This window comes from Eucalyptus grandis, chromosome 6 (assembly GCF_016545825.1).
Source record: "Eucalyptus grandis isolate ANBG69807.140 chromosome 6, ASM1654582v1, whole genome shotgun sequence".
NCBI lineage: Eukaryota > Viridiplantae > Streptophyta > Magnoliopsida > Myrtales > Myrtaceae > Eucalyptus > Eucalyptus grandis.
In genome coordinates, this window is record NC_052617.1 from 23,597,457 (window position 1) to 23,609,882 (window position 12,426).

The 12,426-nt window shown below is 39.8% G+C and overlaps 1 protein-coding gene across 1 annotated transcript; it reads right to left on the minus strand.

Moving 5' to 3' along the window:
- Positions 1–1,190: 1,190 nt before the first annotated feature.
- LOC120294382 (uncharacterized mitochondrial protein AtMg00810-like) lies at positions 1,191–2,147 on the minus strand. The gene has a single exon (XM_039314441.1). The coding sequence runs from the start codon at positions 2,145–2,147 to the stop codon at positions 1,191–1,193; it is 957 nt and encodes a 318-aa protein (XP_039170375.1).
- Positions 2,148–12,426: the final 10,279 nt, after the last annotated feature.

Genomic DNA, 12,426 nt, shown 5'->3' on the forward strand with positions numbered 1-12,426 from the left:
AATGGGCAGTCACGTGTGTAGTTCCTTTGCGTGTTCTTGCAATTTCCGCGACATGGATATCATCGCGGATCCTTGCACTCATCGATGTCTATATCGAACAGAATTAAAGGTGAACTGTAAATGTACGTTCATGTGTTTTTCTTGTGCTTCTTAAGGTAACGTATTAGTTGAATTGAAGCATCTAACTCAACTCGGAAAAACTGGCTTGAGGAGATTGATTCACGGAAATTATGGCCCAATTTAAACATGTAATTTTTGGCTCGCAAAGAGAACAGAAGAACACCTCGACATCCTGGCGACGGTGGGGAGGCATAGGGATTCCCCGTGTACCCAGCCTCACAGAAGCAACGATAACCCCCGTTCCTGAAGTCAGAGCAGAAACTATTGGCGCCGCAGGCATAGCTCGATCGGTTCGATTGCGCTTCCTCGCAGGTCAAATCCCGTTCCACTACCCAATCCGGGACAACTCTTAAGAAAACTTATTTCCGCATATCAGCCGCGACAGGAAGCTTGTAATCGGAGATATTAAACGACTCCTGGTCCACTACGAACGCTGATCCACAAGAGCTGAAAGTTCCCAACTGAGGTGTAATTCGTTCAGCTACTCATGGATATATTGAAGCTGCTAAGGTTCCTGGGAATCGACGTCTAACAGCAACCTAGGCTGGAGCTGACAGAAAATGTAATGGAGACTTGGGAAAAGGCTTTTCCTCTGTATATTTGTTTTGTACATTTACATTACATTGGTAAATTTATAGTGTAAAAGACAAAATAATAAAACAGGAAAAATAATAAATGAATCTCTATTTTCCTATTTTCCTATTTACCAAAACTAATCCACGATTGACTGAATCATAGTCAACGGAATCGGAATCTTCAAGATATATTTCCAACACTCCCCCTCAAGCCGGTGGCCTGTAGATGTCAAGGATACCTAGCTTGCTCAATAGGTACCTATGCTGTTTCCGACATAATGCTTTAGTGAAGACGTCTGCAGGTTGCTCCGTTGTTCAAATTCCTTTTGTCACGAGGACTTTATCTTTGATTCTATCCCGACTGAAATGACAATCCACTTCTATGTGTTTTGTTCTTTCATGAAAAACTGGATTTGCTGCCAATTTGAGTGCAGCATCATTATCATAAAACAATTCAGTTGGTCCACTGACCTGTATTCCAAGATCCAAGAGTAATCATCGTATCCAGACTATTTCACAGGTAACCTTTGCCATAGCCCGATACTTCGATTCTGCAGATGATAGTGAGATAGTTGACTGCTTCTTTGTCTTCCAAGAAATCAATGACTTTCCTAGCTTTATGCAAAAACCAGTAATAGATCTTTTGGTCATTGGACAAGTGACATAATCTGTGTCACAAAAAACTGTCATCTTCATATTGCAATCACGAGATAGAAGTATACCAAGGCCTGGACATCCTTTCAAATACTTCACAACCTTCAACGCCGCATCCATATGTGATTGCTTTGGCATATGCATGAACTGACTGAGTATTTGTACGGCATACGATATGTCAGGTCTTGTCGTTGTAAGATATATTAACTTTCCGACAAGTCGCTGATATTCAGAAGGATCTTTAAGCACTGAGTCCTTAATGGTTGAAGGGGAACTAATGTCATATTCATGCGTCGTCAACTTGACATTCTGCTCGACTAGGATGACTGTTGGTTTACATCCCGATAAACCCGCTTCAGAAACAATCTCCAAGATGAACTTCCTTTGATTGAGGCAAATTCCTTCATTGGATCGAGCAATCTCGATGCCGAGAAAATATTTTGGTGGTCCCAAATCTTTGATGTGAAAAGTGGAGTGCAAATACCTCTTGAACTTGGCAACATCAGAATCATTATTTCCCATGACAAGTATGTCATCGACGTATATCAACAAATAAATTGATGAGTCTTTTGTTGTACGTGTAAACAAGGCATAATCATACTTAGAATGCTCAAAACCTACATTGGTTAGTGCAGCAGTGAACTTGGCATACCATTGTCTAGATGCTTGTTTCAATCCATATAAGGATTTGCAAAGACGACATACCCGAGTTTCCCCCTGTCTGTGTAATCCTTGAGGAATATCCATGTAGATTTCTTCATCTAGATCACCGTGGAGAAAGACATTATGCACATCCATCTGATGGAGAGACCAATTCCGTATGGCTGCAATGGACAAGAAGGAACGTACAGTGACTTCTTTAGCTACTGGAGAAAAATTCTAATGGTAATCAAAACCTTCTTTTTGGGTGAATCCCTTGGCAACTAATTGAGTTTTATAGCCTCAATAGTGATATTGCTAGTATGAGTACCTAGAGGGGGGTGAATAGGTGCCTAAACAATTTATCGATATACGGAAGCGATTCTTAACATATGATAGAAAGTAAATTCTCTCTTAATTAACAAAATGAAATACGATCGAGGTAGAGAGAGTAAGGAAGAGAAAATTGAACACATGATTTATAGTGGTTCGGCTTATTCCAAGCCTACGTCCACTCTTCCGCACCGATGCCCACCGGCTGAATTTCACTATGATCAAAAGAGGAGTTACTGACACAGCTTTGCCTTGATTCCACAAAGTGTAGATGTTCTACCACACCTTCTCAAGGTCTCTCACAAATATAGACTCTCTTTTGTATACAAGTATTCGTTCAAAGGAATTATCTAAACAAATAGGAGCTTCAGACTTTGGAATTCTTCTATCGCGCACACTTTGAACAACTAAGAACGTCTTCCTTATATACTCCTTTATGCCATCATACCCGTTGGCACTTACCAAAGGAATTCCTCCAATCTACCCGTTGGACGGAATCAATTAGGAAGATTGTTCGAGCTATTAAAGGAACGTGTTGATAGCCCATCAATCTGTTCGCCCATACAATCGGGATCTCGGTTTCCATAAGTAGAACCTTCCAATAATATTTAGATAATCATCGAATCTTCATTCATTGAATCAAACTTGATCAATCAAAGGATTTACGATACGTCTTCTCCAGCCACGAGATCTTCTCCAGATGATAAGGTTAAATCTTGAACAAAACATCCAGTTCTGGATAACCTTTCTTCAACGGATTAAAGACTGTCAATGAGGATAGACTTTGAGTCTTGAGTCTGGCTGTCCGGAAGTCTTCAAACTTTAACTAACAAAGTCTGCAGACCTTCAGACTAGACTGATGGAAACGTTTTGTCAACTTCAAAACACTTTCACTAAGATTTCTCCAACAATCTCCCCCTTTTTGATGGTGACAAAACCTTCATGCAGATTTGGATAACTTTGACCTGCAAAACATTTCTCAAACACATATGCATATCTTATAGAAATAAATGGCTAACAGAATAACACTAGAATCTGCAACCACAGAAAATAGGTTAGTCCAGTATATGATTAAGCCATTCATAAGATATCAATATTGATTAATAGAAGTCAAATCCAAGTCTAGGCAGTTCTTATCCGGACACAAAACAAAGTCAAACAGGTTCAAACCATAAACCTCAATCCAACAAACAAAAAGTTTAATGAATGAAAAGTTTTTGATCAAATCTTGCATCTCTCCCCCTTTTTGTCATCATTAAAAAGGATGAGATGAAGTTAAGATTGCTTGGGAACGCGGACAAGCTGGAAATCTTCCATAGGCGAACGATGCCTTCCAGCCTTTTAAAGTCTTCCTTCAGCTATACAACCTCCTCACTCTTGGCATTGGCCCGATTCTCGAATAGAGAGGGCTTGCATCTTATCATTCAATGAACAGGAAGAAGCTTGACCTTCATTCTTCAAGCTTTGAACTTCGCATCCCAAGGCATAAATCGACCTTTCATCTCCAAGAGGATATCCATGATTCTCGCGAAAATCTGCTCCATTATCGGCCCGAGTACTTGCTTCGGCTCGATCGATGGAGTAAAAAGCGACGATGGTGGATCGCATAATCTTGCAGATTTGGCGATGACACTTCATGACCTTCCTCTCGGAAATTGAGATGCATAAACATCTTACGGGTCCGCGGGCGAGCGATCGACTCCTTCACTTGCATTAGGATATGAAGACATCACTCCTTTCTCCCGATCTCCCCGTTTCCATGCCTACGGGTGGAGAAGAGATTTCCTCAGTTCTCCTTCTTCTCTTCTTTCTTCTTCAGGTCTTTCTTCCCTCGCTTCTTGCTCGCTTCTCTTTCTTCTTCTTCCTTCTCCTCTCGCTTCTCTTTCTTCTTCTTCCTTCTCCTCTCGCTTCTTTCGTCTTTTGTTCCGATTCTTTCGTGGAACAGACGACTTAAGTTCTTCAAAGCCATTGCAGAGATGGTGATGTCTTCGTCATCATCTTCATCCTCAACGAGGAGAGCTCTTCTTCTCTTTGATGGAGCAGCCATGGGCTCCTTCCCTTTCTCTTAGCGGTAGAAGAGAGTTGATGAGATTTGGCGGGAGTCTTCTCCTTGAATTTCTCCAATTCCTTGCTCGGTTCCTTCGACGCATTTTGGTCACCATCTTCAGTCCTACCACCATATGATCGCATGATCGAACACAAAAGATTTGCGGAGGCTGAATATTCAGATGTCTGAATAACTTCGTAACAAGGCTTGGGTAAGGGAGTTGACCTCTGTCCTTCATCATCGCTCTATACATGTGAAACATAACGTATGAGGGAGAGAAAACTTCTTTCCACAGAGGATGGCATACATCAACTTTGCCTCGAGCTTGAAACATCGTTTTGGAAGTTGATTTCGGCCGAAGGCAATTAATCACAATCTTGTGAAGCAAGATGTTGAATGCATTCATCCTTGAGTAGGTGATCTTCTCATCCGTTCTCCTGTCCTTCACCAGTTCAAGTGTGGCCCGAGCAATGGAAACTTTGATTGGTTGATATCTGCCTCTCTCAACTTCTAACACATTTGCCAGCATATTCATATCCACAACATAGTCTTGTTCTTTAACGCTGAAGGAGAATCTATTTGCATCCAAAAAGCTAAGATTTGAATAGAAATATGCAAATCAATTCAGCATAAGCCTCGGTTGAGTCGAGCGAGAACTTTTCAAGTTGAAGATAACTGAACTTTTCCCTCAAGTTCACTTTCACAAAGATCCAGAAAATCAAAGTCCACACTCCTAGGTTTATTACCCCACGCTTCAGCAATTTCGAGTACGAGATCCTTTTGTTCCTTTGATCTCGAACAAATCTCCCATTTTTCCTTGAATTTCAGCCGCAATACCCATTTTCGGTTGAAATAGACTCGAACAGATTGTCATCGTCATTCCCATCTACAGATTCGGCCCCCAATCACGAGGATCACTTGGGATATTCGCAAGGGTTTCCTCACCACCCCTTTACGAGCGATTCCCAAACTTTCCATTTTCGCGAGAAAGATATATTCGTTCTTATATCCTTTGTCTTTAAGAAACTCATCAACATAGTTCAAAGGAGTACGAATTCCTTTTAAAGCACGATATAGCTTGTAAATAAAAGCGGGCTTTTGAACTCTTACGGGTCCGCATCCTCGATGATTTCTTCCCGATGCCGATGAACAACGCCTTGAGGACTAGATGGTGGAGAATGACGCGCCGAGAATGTTGTGGGCTCGTTGCTGATCCGGAGTAACTTCATCTTCGAAGATCGAAGTGCGTAGGCCCCTCACTCATTCTCTCGTGGTCCCCCGCTACGATTCTTGAGGACTTTCGTGAAGATGACATCTTTCTCGGTGCTTGGAAGATTCCTTGCTTTGACTTTCCTTAAAAGATGACAACTTTTTGAAGATTGAGCGAAGAAGACAAACGGGAATGGAGGATCGATGCTTTCTAGGGTTTTTGAGAGAAAAGTGAAGAGTAATCGACAGTGCTCGTTCGGTTAAAAAGAAGGGTAAACGAACCGTCACAAAGGAAATAAAAATATGCCTTTTCAAAATAACTGTCTTTATCCGCAAAAATAGCTATTTCAAAAATAACTTCCCTTTTTAAAATGAATCGATGCAATATTTACGATAATTAAATGTAGCAATAATTTAAACACGGTCGATGATCGTACCTTTTCAAGATAAGACTTACGAGGTCGAAGGTCGAGCCAAGATCGTAGATAAAGTCTTGTAAGCTCCGAGTCCGAAAGTCTTTAGACTTTGATATCCTCATACCTCAAAATGTTGAGTCGGACCGTATAGACTCAAATTGATTTTTCTCCAAAGGCTTTGTGAGTATATCAGCCGGTTGATTCTTTGAGTCAACAAATTGAATTGAAACATCTCCATTTTGAACATGATCTCTAATAAAATGATGTCGAATCTCTATATGCTTTGCTCTTGAGTGGAGAATTGGATTTTTGGTGAGGTTGATAGCGCTGGTGTTGTCGCAATTAATCTCCGTGCATGAGTCTTCAATTTCAAAATCTCTTAGCTGTTGTTTTATCCATAGAATTTGCGAACAGCAGCTTCCAAGAGCTACATACTCGCTTCGTTGTTGAAAGAGACACGGTGCTTTGTTTCCTTGAAAACCAAGACACCGTCCCGCTTCCAAGCAACCGGCAAGTTCTCGAAGTGCTCTTTCTATCAACTCGCAACCGGCCAGATCCGCGTCTCGAATATCCCGGAAGATTAAAGTCTCCATTCTTAGGATACCAAAGATCGATGCTTGATGATGAAGCGACGTATTTAATGATGCGTTTCGCAGCACTGAGATGAGATTCTCTAGGATTTGATTGAAACCTAGCACAGATGCAAACACTCAACAAAATATCAGGTCTAGAGGCAGTAAGATAAAGAAGTGATCCAATAATGCTCCTGTACAACTTTTGATCGACTTTCTTCCCTTCTTCATCTTTGTCTATCTTTAAAGAAATTGACATTGGTATGTCGGTCTTTTTGCACTTTTCCAGTCCAAACCTTTTGACAAGATCATTAACATATTTTTCTTGATAAATAAAGGTTCCTTCCTTCAATTGTTTTACTTGAAGACCAAGAAAGAATGTTAACTCTCCCATCATACTCATTTCAAAATCATCCCGCATAGACTTTGAAAATTTCTTTACGAGACTTTCATTAGAGGATCCAAAAATAATATCATCCACATATATTTGAACAAGTAAGAAACTTTTGTTTTCTTTCTTGATAAATAAAGTCGTATCTACTTTACCTTTGACAAAACCATTTTGTATTAGGAACTTACTTAATCTGTCGTACCAAGCCCGAGGTGCTTGCTTTAAACCATACAAAGCCTTTTCGCCCAAGCGAGTCTGGCTTCTTTGGGTCTTCAAACCCTGGTGGTTGTTCCACATAAACTTCCTCATGGATAAATCCATTTAGGAAGGCGCTTTTGACGTCTATTTGGAATAACCTGAAATTCTTATAACAAGCAAACGCAAGTAATAGTCGAATAGCTTCTAACCTTGCCTTTGGAGCGTAAGTCTCATCATAGTCTATTCCTTCTTCTTGCGTATATCCCTTGGCCACGAGTCTTGCTTTATTTCGTACGACTTTTCCTTTCTCGTTCATCTTGTTTCTGAACACCCATTTAGCTCCAATAACAGTTTTACCTTTTGGTTGGGATGTCAATTCCCGGACATCATTTATGCTGAACTGTCGAGCTCTTCTTGCATAGCTTCAATTCAGCTTTCATCGATAAAGCTTCTTCTATGCTCTTTGGTTCAATTTCGAAATGAGTGCCACAAAGCACTAGACTCTTCTCGCCTTTTGGATCGGGTGCGAATTCCTTCATTAATTTCGCCAATTATAAGATCTTTGGGATGACCGGACTTATGCTTCCGGTTACTTGTTGATTTGTCCGGTTGATGATCTCTTTCTTTATTTGGATCTTCACTAACAACCCGATGCTGGTTTTCAGTCCGAGATGCTTCTTGAGTTGTAGACTTTGGAAGGTCCGGGAGCAGTTCGGACTCTTCTTGATGAGTCTCGACTTGATTCATCTTGCGTTGAGTCTTGAAATTTGACATTCATTGACTCCTCTCTGGGACCGACTCTTCTTGTTATAGACTCTATAAGCTTTGCTTGATGTAGAATATCCAAGGAAGATACCTTCATCTGATTTTTCTTCAAACTTACCAACTCGATCTTTTGCATTTTTCAATATAAAACATTTACAACCAAATACATAAAAGTATGAAACAATAGGCTTCTTTTCTTTGAATAACTCATAAGGGGTTTTCGAAGAATAGATCTTAAGAAGACTCTATTGATGATATAGCATCTTTGAAACAAGCTTGACTTCAGCCCAAAATCGAGAAGAAATTTTACTTTCAATTAAAAGAGTTCTAGCCATTTCTTGAAGAGATCTGTTCTTTCTTTCCACAACTCCATTTTGCTGAGGAGTATATGGAGAGGAGAACACATGCTTAAAGCCAGATTCATCACAGAATTTTGTAAAATCTTGATTTTCAAATTCACCTCCATGATCTGTTCTTATACTAGAGATAACACATCCTTTTTCATTTTGAACCTTTTTAGCAAATTTTTCAAAATACGAAAAGGTTTCGGACTTACTTGCAAGGAAATATACCCAAGTAAACCGGGAGTAATCATCAACAATTACTAGGCAATACTTCTTACCCCCAATACTCGAGTTACGGTTGGTCCGAAGAGATCCATATGCAGCAAGCGTAGTACATGATTAGTAGAGACATGATTTATTGGCTTAAAAGAATTTCTTACCCTTTCCTGAATACATGGAGTGCATGAATCAGTCTTTTGGTATGGCAATTTGGGTAGACCTCGAACAAGCTGCTTTGATGAGATTTTGGCTAATTGCTTCATGTTGACATGACCAAGCTTTTTGTGCCATAAGCTTGCCTCGTCTTGAATTGAGATAAGGCATTGCGATTCATTTGGTTTCACATCCGGAAGATAGATATTTCCATGTCTTCGACCCATGAAAGACGAGTAGAGTCTTTACCGATTCCGTAACATGTTCCTTCTTGAAAGAAGATCTTGAAACCAGTATCACACAATTGACTAATGCTGAGAAGATTGTAATTGAGTCCTTCCACTAAGGAAACATTACTTATTGTGAGAGTTCCAATTTTCACGGTTCCAAATCCCACAATACTTCCTTTGCTGTTTCCTCCAAATTAAACTTTTCCACCATTTACTTGAGCAAGCTTTATAAAGCAATTTGAGTCTCCTGTCATGTGTCTTGAGCATCTGCTGTCAAGATACCACTTTACCTATTTCTTGACGGAGACCTGCATTTAAAATAAAGTCTCAAGCTTTCTTTGGTACCCAAATTTTCTTGGGTCCTTTGGTGTTAGTAAGATAAACAGTATTAGCCCATACTTTCTTAACAGGTTTCCATACCATAGGACACTCTTTTTCAAAGTGTTTCTGACCGTTGCACTTAGAACATCCGAGAGCATTTCTACCTACAGGTTTTACAAAAACTTTCTTGAAGTGATTTTTGTAAACCTCACTCGAAAGCCTTTTCTTAATTCTTTCTTTTACTTTAGGAAAATCAATCAAGGGAATTGTTTCTTCTGTCATACCTAGACCAGACTTATTGAAGTAAGGTCTTTGTGCTGAAAGAATTCAGACCCTATAGTGAATTTCTTTGATATATTCGATAAGTCTGTTTTTAAAAAGCATTTTCTTTTAAAAGATTTTCTTCATTTTCTTTAAGATTGGAAACAGACAAGTCTAGACTTTTAACTCTTTCGCTAAAACATTTTCCTTTTGCTTTAGAGCTGAGTTTTCTTTTTTCAGTTTGGAAATTCTTTTGAGAGAAGTCTTAAGACTAAAGCATAGTTCATCAATATATTTAGAAACTTTGACAGGAATTTTAAAATTACTTGCCTCAATATCACTGTCGAGTTTGATCCCGAGTCCGATCCGAGTTTGAGTCCGATTGTACCATCGACATAGATTGGCATATTCATTATCACTTTCTTCACACTCGTATCACTCCGGTTTCAGCTTTGAGAGCTTTTCGAAATTTTTCAGCTTTTCCTCTCTTCTTCTTCGAGAAGAGGACAGTTGGGTCCGATGTGTCCCTTTTTCTTGCATTCAAAGTGACTACATCTTTATTTGGTTCCTCATCATCAACAGACTTGGTCCGCTGTCTTTGAAAGCTTTGTTTCTTTGAGTTGAACCTTCTTCCTTTTCTATTTAGTTTTCTGAATCTTCTTATCATGAGAGCAAGCTCCTCATCGTCCATATCATCTTTAGAATCTGTATCATCGAATCATCATTTGATTTTAATGCAATGGATTTCTTACCTTTTGGATCTTCATCTTCATTGATCCTTTCCACTTCATAGGACTGAAGAGTTCCAATCAGCTCGTCAACAGATAGTGGCATAATTCTCTGCGTCTCTCTTATCGAAGTCTTTATGTGATTCCAATCCCTAGAGAGTCCACGCAGTAGCTTGTTTACCTTCATGGGATCAGAAGTTGGTTGACCTTGATTTTCAAGACCATTCACAATATCTGTAAAACGACTAAACATGTCGATATTGATTCCCCGGTTTCATTCTCGAAGGCTTCGTATTGACCGAGAAGAATGTTGATTCTTGTTTCCTTCACTCGATCTGTTCTTTCATAGGTGATATGCAATCTGTCCCAAACTTCTTTTGCTGTACCACAAGAAGATATTCTATTATATTCGTTGGTGATAAAGCACAATATAAGGAGTAAATTGCTTTTGCATCGAGTGTTTGTCTCTTGATTATTTCTTCCCGAGACATTCCGCTGGTTTCTTCAGTTTCTTTTCCTCTTTCGAGACCGATGCGGTGGTAGGAGTAATTCCTTTTTCTACAACATCCCATTCCGGAGGATCCTTTGATCGTAGGAAAGCTTTCATCTTGTTCTTCCAGGATGTTGTAATCCTTTCCATCAAAGTAGGGTGGTCTGGTATTGCTTTGCCCTTCCATCAGCCCGGTGCTAGCATACTAGCCATGGATCTTTTACTATGAAGTAAAACACTTCAAATAAAGTAAGTACACAGGCTCTGATACCAATTGATATTGCTAGTATGAGTACCTAGAGGGGGGTGAATAGGTGCCTAAACAATTTATCGATATACGGAAGCGATTCTTAACATATGATAGAAAGTAAATTCTCTCTTAATTAACAAAATGAAATACGATCGAGGTAGAGAGAGTAAGGAAGAGAAAATTGAACACATGATTTATAGTGGTTCGGCTTATTCCAAGCCTACGTCCACTCTTCCGCACCGATGCCCACCGGGGCTGGATTTCACTATGATCAAAAGAGGAGTTACAAAGCACAGCTTTGCCTTGATTCCACAAAGTGTAGATTTTCTACCACACCTTCTCAAGGTCTCTCACAAATATAGACTCTCTTTTGTATACAAGTATTTGCTCAAAGGAATTATCTAAACAAATAGGAGCTTCAGACTTTGGAATTCTTCTATCGCGCACACTTTGAACAACTAAGAACGTCTTCCTTATATACTCCTTTATGCCATCATACCCGTTGGCACTTACCAAAGGAATTCCTCCAATCTACCCGTTGGACGGAATCAATTAGGAAGATTGTTCGAGCTATTAAAGGAACGTGTTGATAGCCCATCAATCTCGTTCGCCCATACAATCGGGATCTCGGTTTCCATAAGTAGAACCTTCCAATAATATTTAGATAATCATCGAATCTTCATTCATTGAATCAAACTTGATCAATCAAAGGATTACGATACGTCTTCTCGACCCACGAGATCTTCTCCGGATGATAAGGTTAAATCGAACAAAACATCCAGTTCGGATAACCTTTCTTCAACGGATTAGAGGCTGTCAATGAGGATAGACTTTGAGTCTTGAGTCGGCTGTCCGGAAGTCTTGAGACTTTAACTAACAGAGTCTGCAGACCTTCAGACTAGACTGATGGAAACGTTTTGTCAACTTCAAAACACTTTCACTAAGATTTCTCCAACAAATAGAACCATCTGCCTTGAATTTGATCTTATAAATCCACTTGCAGCCAATTGGTTTCCGTCTTGGCAACAAAGGGACAATATCCCAAGTATGATTCTCCATTAGAGCAGTAAGTTCGGATTCCATCGCGTGTCACCATCTAGGATCTCCTGCTGCCTCAGCGAATGAGGATGGTTCTCATTCTTCAGATATATGATTGATACAACACATATGTCCAGGTGATAACTGATTAAATGACACATATGAGGTAATGGGATATTGTGTACCTAAAGAACTTCTTGCAGAACATATGTAATCCTTGGTCCATGTAGGTGGACGAGTGTGCCGTCCAGACCGTCGAGGTTGCTCGATGATATGTGCTGGAGGATCTGATGATTTAGGAATAACTGGTGAGGCAACTGTTGTTAAAGGAGATTGGGAGTTGTCCTCAGATAAACTTGGCGATGTAGCTTCTGAAGGTGTAGATTCCATTGATACATACAGAGATGGTCCTAATGATATGGGTGGTCCTAGTGCGATAAGGCACCCTGGTGCTGAAGATAAAGATTCATCGG